The sequence below is a fragment of the Halyomorpha halys genome, unplaced genomic scaffold, assembly GCF_000696795.3.
Source record: "Halyomorpha halys isolate HHAL.00 unplaced genomic scaffold, Hhal_1.1 Scaffold355.1, whole genome shotgun sequence".
Lineage (NCBI taxonomy): Eukaryota > Metazoa > Arthropoda > Insecta > Hemiptera > Pentatomidae > Halyomorpha > Halyomorpha halys.
Window position 1 is genome coordinate 369,820 of NW_027110523.1, and position 7,222 is coordinate 377,041.

At 30.7% G+C, this 7,222-nt stretch overlaps 1 protein-coding gene across 1 annotated transcript in view; it reads right to left on the reverse strand.

Annotated features, from left to right (window-relative positions):
* Positions 1–2,260: 2,260 nt before the first annotated feature.
* Calr (calreticulin) overlaps positions 2,261–7,222 on the reverse strand; it is a 7,047-nt gene continuing 2,085 nt past the window's right edge. Inside the window, exons 4-9 of the mRNA XM_014422090.3 lie at positions 6,177–6,328; positions 5,845–5,991; positions 4,603–4,764; positions 4,311–4,502; positions 3,692–3,832; positions 2,261–3,218 (exon numbers count right to left, since the gene is read on the reverse strand). Of these exons, the coding sequence (XP_014277576.1) occupies positions 3,201–3,218; positions 3,692–3,832; positions 4,311–4,502; positions 4,603–4,764; positions 5,845–5,991; positions 6,177–6,328 (812 nt within the window). The 3' untranslated portion in view covers positions 2,261–3,200. The remainder of the gene's footprint in view (positions 3,219–3,691; positions 3,833–4,310; positions 4,503–4,602; positions 4,765–5,844; positions 5,992–6,176; positions 6,329–7,222) is intronic.

Below are 7,222 nucleotides of genomic sequence, written 5' to 3' on the forward strand. Positions count from 1 at the left end.
AGTTCATTCCGGTAGATATGAAGTCTTCAGTTTTCGGTTCCTTCAAAGCTTATAAGCCTTATAAAAATGACTATGAGATTTTAGGTGCAGGGTCCACATACAGTCCGAATACTCTTCTAAATTTGGCTCAAATAAAGGACTAAGGCGAGGAGATGCTCTAGCATAGCTCCTGTTTAATTTGATCCTGGAAAAAGTAGAGAGAGAATCAGGTATCCAGAATAATGGCACCAGATCGGTCCAACCACTCGGCTATGCGGATGATCTTGCTATAGTGGCAGAAACAGTATAGAAATAATCTGTTGGTCTTCGAGAGGAAAAATCTACGAGCCGGTTAGGGATGAGGAATGCTGGAGAAGAAATAAGGAACTCTACGAGTTGCTCCAGGATATAGATATTATGACCTTTGTTAGGCTGGGATACCTTGGGTGGGCAGGACATGTTCCATGGATGAGTCCCAGGAAAATGCATTAAAGAGTAATGGAAGAAGAAATCCATTGTCCAAGAAGTCGGACCACCCAAACTCCGGTGGATGGATGGCGTGGTAAATGCACGATACCTGCTTGGAGTGCGAAATTGGAAGGCAGCAGCCCAAAACCGAGCCGAATGGCGAAGGCTCGTAGAGGCCAGGAGCCATCGCGCCTACTGATAGATAGAAGTCAGGGAGATATATTTTCAAGAAGTGTCCCTGACTACCATCAACAGAAAACCAAGCAGTTGTAATCTCCCATTATATCTAAATAATTTTATCAGTAATCCACACCATCTGATGACTTTAAAAATTACGTTTTAAATAAAAACATTATTGATGTTTCAACTAAATGATCATAAATCAAGATGATCACACTTTTTTTTATTATTAAAAAGAAAAGAATATTAATTGTTTCACAATCTTAGAACTTAAACACACATTTTCTCCATTATTAAATTATAAAAATGAATTAATAATTAATAACACCTAGCAAAAAAATATATATTATTTTATGTCTGTTCTAAGAAACAAATATAAGTATTCTATAACAATGTATTCCAACTGAAGTGGTGAGGTTGGTTCATTCAATGGACCTGCCTCAAAATAAATTAAACTTCAATGTTCACTTATAAACTTTAATAAAAGTTTTAATGTTCAAATTACACTAGACTTTTAAGGGTATAGGCGATATGAATAAGAGTAACTTTATTTTTTTGTGAAAATATTTGATCATTTGAAACAGTGAGCTTCAGGAAGGTCTGCTGGTAGCACAACTAAAACATTTGCCAAATAAATGAAGTTTTTATAGCAATATTCATTGAATAAAAAGAGTATATTCTAGTACTAGAATTAATTAACCTTTCCTAAGAAGTAAGAATGCTTATTTTAATATGATGAAAAGTAATTTCAACATCCTACAGAGGGCAAATATTCTTTTAGTGTGTTTCAGGAAAACTTGGTAATCTATCATTTTTTTAACCTATAGAATGAAATAACAAAGACATTATTAATAAACCAAAGTTCCTTCACCATTTCTTTTTATTGAAACCTCTTTACGGATGTTTCACAACTCCAGAAAAAACCAATTGTACAGGAGTAAATTGATTTTGTGGTCAAGGAATGAACTCTTAAGAGAAACACTGCAATTGTCAATTTTAGGAGGAAAACTTTAATATTCTAATAGGACAGCAGAAGCTTAGAGGAGCTTAACTATCCCAATAGTGCCCTTCAATTTCAGTGGGATCCTGTAATCTAATACTCTACTACAATATAAAAATTTTCCTCCTAGAACTGACTCAGGAAATGTCTGTTCTATTTTGATTATTATTATTCTGATTAATATTATTTACCTCAACTATAAGAGGGAACACATGACCATTCAAAATTTAGAAACATAATTTCATTTCCAGTCTTACTTCTGTCAGCTAGTCCCAAGACTTCCATAATATTTTATTATGTTTAATAACTTAGGTATAATTGTTATTGATTTCCAGTATCTTTTTTTATAAATTATTATATCTCATACACATGTGTATAGTTTTCCCAATATTTTATTTTTTCCTAGCAGGCTATGAACTTCTTCGGGTTAGTTTCCACTGATTAAATATTTCTACAAATTAAAGATTAAAATAATTCATAACTCACTAAAGAAAACTCTGACTCCCTAAAGATTTTTTTTTTTTAAACCTGAGAACTTACTAAAACCAGTATTGTTTAACAAAATGTCTGTCTAGAATTTATCTCAGAGAAGACTCCAAGCTTTTAGGAAAAGGATATTAAAAAACTATGGGATGAATTTTATAAAAATGAAGTAGTATAATTTGATTAATTGCTGAAATTATCCTACAATTAATTTATTTTTTAATAATGTTATTCCGGAAAATAGGCATTTCATATTATTTTAACATTAAGGTCTTTAACTTATTTTATTTTTTTAATTAACGTTAATATGAACTAGAAACTAGTGATGACATATTTTCCTTTCTTCCTAACAAGGTGCAATGAGGCAAGAATTAGAAACCCTCTAATAGGCATATATTTCTACAGGTGGCTCATAAAGCTCCTAAGAGCAGAGATATGGAATGTAATGATGTACATTCAGCAGGTCGTTTAAAACATCATTATTGTTAGAGAACAGGGAACAGCTTATGAAATAATTATTTCCTCAATTTTGTTTAATTTATTCTAATAACACTATCTTAAAATTAATTTGTTTTTTATACAATTGTAGAAACTGGCACAAAAACACAAACTATACATACAATAGTACTTAATAACGATTTCTACAACCTCATTATGAACATTCTAATGTATAATAAAATATTGTTACATTTCTACAATATATAAAACATTTGCAAATATGAATTTATTTTAAACACTACACATTAGTATTCTCTCTTTGAAACAGAGAAAAATGGAATTGCTAGATTTAACAAAACAAAATAAATAAAAAACAAAAAAGTCATAATTAAATCATGACGCGGGTTTTCTTTTTTTTTCTTATTTTATTTTTTAAGAATCTGTGTAAACGTGCTACTCAGTCTTTGAAAAAACCACCTCTAAAGTCTTAAAAAGTTTTTTCTGAAGATAAATCATATAACTGTTGAGATTGAGGAGTTTGTAGCAAAAAGCAGCCTTTATTCGCTCATGGGCTTCAACTAAAAGTTGATATCACACCTCAACATACTGTTTCTGATTTTATTTTTGTATACAAGATTGTTTCTTTTGATGTTTATAGTTCATCGTGTTCCTAAAAAAGTATATAAAGAATAATTAGTGACAAAATCATATACAATTTATTTTTTAAGAGTACTTAAGTTTTAATTTATGGAGAAGCTTCTAAAAAAGTAATTGTTTTTCGGGTATAATTAATTTAGTATTTAATAAATACTTATAACTAAATTTTCAAATTAAATTATGTTCAATTAAAATAAAAATTATAAATCAAAATATAGCATACTCCACCACTAACGCTACATCTACATTACATGATTCATAAATATATGACGAATAAAAAATATATAAAATCATGTAATACATTTGAACAAAAAAATAATGAACTTATAAAAATCACTATATATACACACACACACATTTATAAAATGTCTTCATCATAAATGAGAATAAAAACTTTATCAATCATACCTAAACTTATAAGATGGCCTCAATACCAAAACGCTTAACAAAATACACACCCGATAGAGAACAATTAAAATTACTCACTTCTGGTTCTGGTGTGCTTTCCTCTTCATCTTCATCGTCATCATCATCATCATCTACGGATTTAACAGCATCTGCGGTGGCTTCTTCTGCTGCAGCTTTTTCATCAGCATCTTGAGCCTCTTTCATCTTCTTTTCTCCAGCCTGAAAAAATTAAGTAAAATTATATAAAACGTAATGCTACATTTAATTCATCAACATTAAAACATAAAAGATGAAAAAACTTAACTAATAATCAAAGGCTTTAAAAAGTAATTTTAGGTACATATGTAGCATTCTCCCAGAATATGTCAAACATTGCCTTAGGGGTATTGCCACTTTCCGTAAATATCATGATTAATGTAAATGTTTCAATTAACTATCGAACATCAATCCCTCAGTGTCCAGAAACTTTTCAGACTTAAAAGACCTATATACCTCTATAATTAACGTTCCAGTTTATGTGTCCCTATTAATTCAGTGTATAAATATAAATATTTAAACCAGATACCACAAATTCACTATTATTAAACAATGTTAATTGCCAAAAAAAGCTTTATAAATCAGTTTTTTAATTAAAACAAATTACCCCTACTTTAAAAAGACTAAGATAAAAAATAATCCAAGTAATCAGTATCTTCACCTGAGTTTCTTTTACAGCAGCTGCTTTGGTAGATGCAAGTGATAAATCATCAGTGATGAGAATGTCATCGAAGATTGTACCTGACTTAACTTGCCACAAGTCCAAACCAATTGCGCAGAGTTCCTTCCTTAAATAGAGGTTAGCATCTGGGCTGTATTCTGGGTTGTCAATTTCTGGGTGCACCCAAGGGCCCTGCAACCATAGTCCATAGCATAAAAATAAGGGACTGTACAATATTCAAGAGCATTATAAAAAAAATCATGTACTTATTAATTGAAAAAAAAAATTGTACCTTATACTTAGGATTGTCGATTTGTTTTGGTTTCCATTCTCCCTTGTACTCTGGGTTATCAATTTGAGGTGGTTCCCATTCGCCATCCATTTCAGTGTCCCAATCCTCTGGCTGAGTAGCTTCTGGGTCAGGGATAGTTGCTGGTTTGTCCCAGTCTTCGGGCTAAGTAAATATAAGAGATTATATTATTTTTAAATAAACAATAAAGAAAATTTAATTAAACAGAACACCTATGAACGGCAATGCAACAAAACAATTAATTACAAATTGATAACTGTTCCATGATGATCTCTATAACATTTCAACACATTGCAGAGATAAATAACTCCATATTTAGTTTTAGTTTAAGATATTCATTTTATTATTGTTAATCATGCTGACTTTGCTTTTCATTATTATGAATATTTTCATTAAGGATAGAGAATAACAATCAATTTGTACTTAAAAAAAAAATTTGACGGATTCTAATTCTGTCATACTCATACTCAACAAGATTTTATTGAGTTGAAGTAGTATTCCCCAACCTGTAATCTGAGAGAGCTTTGTGATGGGCCGCAGGTGTGTCTGGCCACACATATTTTTGCCACGAATTATTTTGAAAGTATTTTAATAATTATCTTTCCTGATGTTGATATACTAGCTGAAAAGTTTTAACAGGGAAATTTACAATATAAGTGACTCAAAACGCACTTTTAAGCAACCTATTTTCAAATATTTTCCAAGGGAGGGAGGATCCCCTTTATTGGTCAGAAGTGAAGGTGAACCACACATAATAGGTGAACCACGTTGGTTCAATTTCTGGCTGTTACTTGGAAACCACAACACTGTGTTAAAGTTAAAAATACAAAGAGCCACCATAATGAGGCTACAATAATTATGAATCAATTGAAGGGTTATGACCCAATTATATAACAATTTATAGCACTGAACTATCAACAACAGTTTCAGTTAAAAAAATAAATAAATCCCAAAAGCAGAAGCAACACTAACATGTATAAAGAAATTATGAGTAAGTAACAACAAGGATCCAAACATTTGGAAACATTTAATCCTCAGTTTATAATTTCATCCAGGGAGACCAATTAAACTATATAGGAATCAACCGGTCAGATTTTGACATATATATTATTCATTCCTTTTATCAGTGATAACGTTAGAAAGGGAACCAACATCAATTAGTTATTTCATATTTTGGTACACTGCAGATCAACAAAGTAAACATTGTATATACAATTTCCATACCTTGGAGTCACTAGGGTCGTCAATGGTTGGATTGTCTTCCCAGTCATCAGGTTTTTTGGCTGATGGATCCTTAATCTTCTTGGGGGGAAGGAAGTCGAAATCATCTTCCAAACTACCACTTTCAACTTTTTCATTGTCAATTAAAACCTAAAACCAAACAGTTTAATGTACATTAACAATATATTTAAGACACATTACCCTATAAGTATGAAATAGGATATATAAAATAACTTAATTATAGCAATTTATTTACAGTAACTAATTTGTCCCCCAGATAAGGGGAAGCATATAATGTGAATTAGGAAACTTAATAAGTTAGTTTTGCTATTCACCTCATAAGTGTTGTCAGGCTTAACAATAAGGGTATAAATGTGGGTATATACATCATCTTTACACCTGATGTCCTTATTTACAAGAATGTTCTTTCCTTTGTAAGAGAAAATTACATGAACCTTCTTGGTTCCAGGACCACAAATATCGGGGCCTAAAAAAAAAAAAAGTGATATATGAATTCAGAAAGATAACAAAAATAAATGAACACTTAACAAACCCTAAGTTTCGATACCAATACCAAAAATCACTATCAACCCAAGACTATACTGGCTCTTCAAAACCAAATACAAACCTCCCACCTATGTTTAATGTTCACCAAGCTCAAAGCTTATTAACCTTTTATGGGTTCATTATAAAGCCATATAACTTAACACACCCATTTTACTCACCACAATGTTACTAACCCAATTATAAATAACAGATACAGATCACACAATTCGGTATACCGAAATCTTCAATTAATTTATCCTTTATCAGTCCAAATATTTTTAGCAATACTGTTTTCAAAAACCTGAGGCATTTATTTACAAGATATAAGTGGCCACATTTCGCAACCATAAATAACAGTAGAACTTAATAATATAAAATGATAATATACAACGTTTATCAATCAGAAGGCTTATCGCTATATGGTAAGATTTTTTTAAGAAAAGTTCTTTATTACATACATTCATCATTGTCGTTCAAGGGCTGTCCCCATAAACAAAACATAAGACAGAACCATCTTACCAGTAGTTACATAATCCTTTTCACTTTTTCTTCATCCATATTAATATACTTTGTCATAAATTAAATGTTTCATAATGTAAACTATTTTCATGTTTTATTTAAACTATTTCTTAAACACATTCTGGTGATACAAGTGGATGTACATAATAAAGAAATCATAATGAAGGAATTTTCACAAAAAACTTACGAAGTACAATAAATGTGTAAATTGTAATTTTGGATTTTCAGTACAGAAGGCATGAGCCAAGCAATTTTTTTTAGCAGACCCTAAATACTTCATTTCTCTAATTAAACTCAATTCCCTCAAATTTTAATA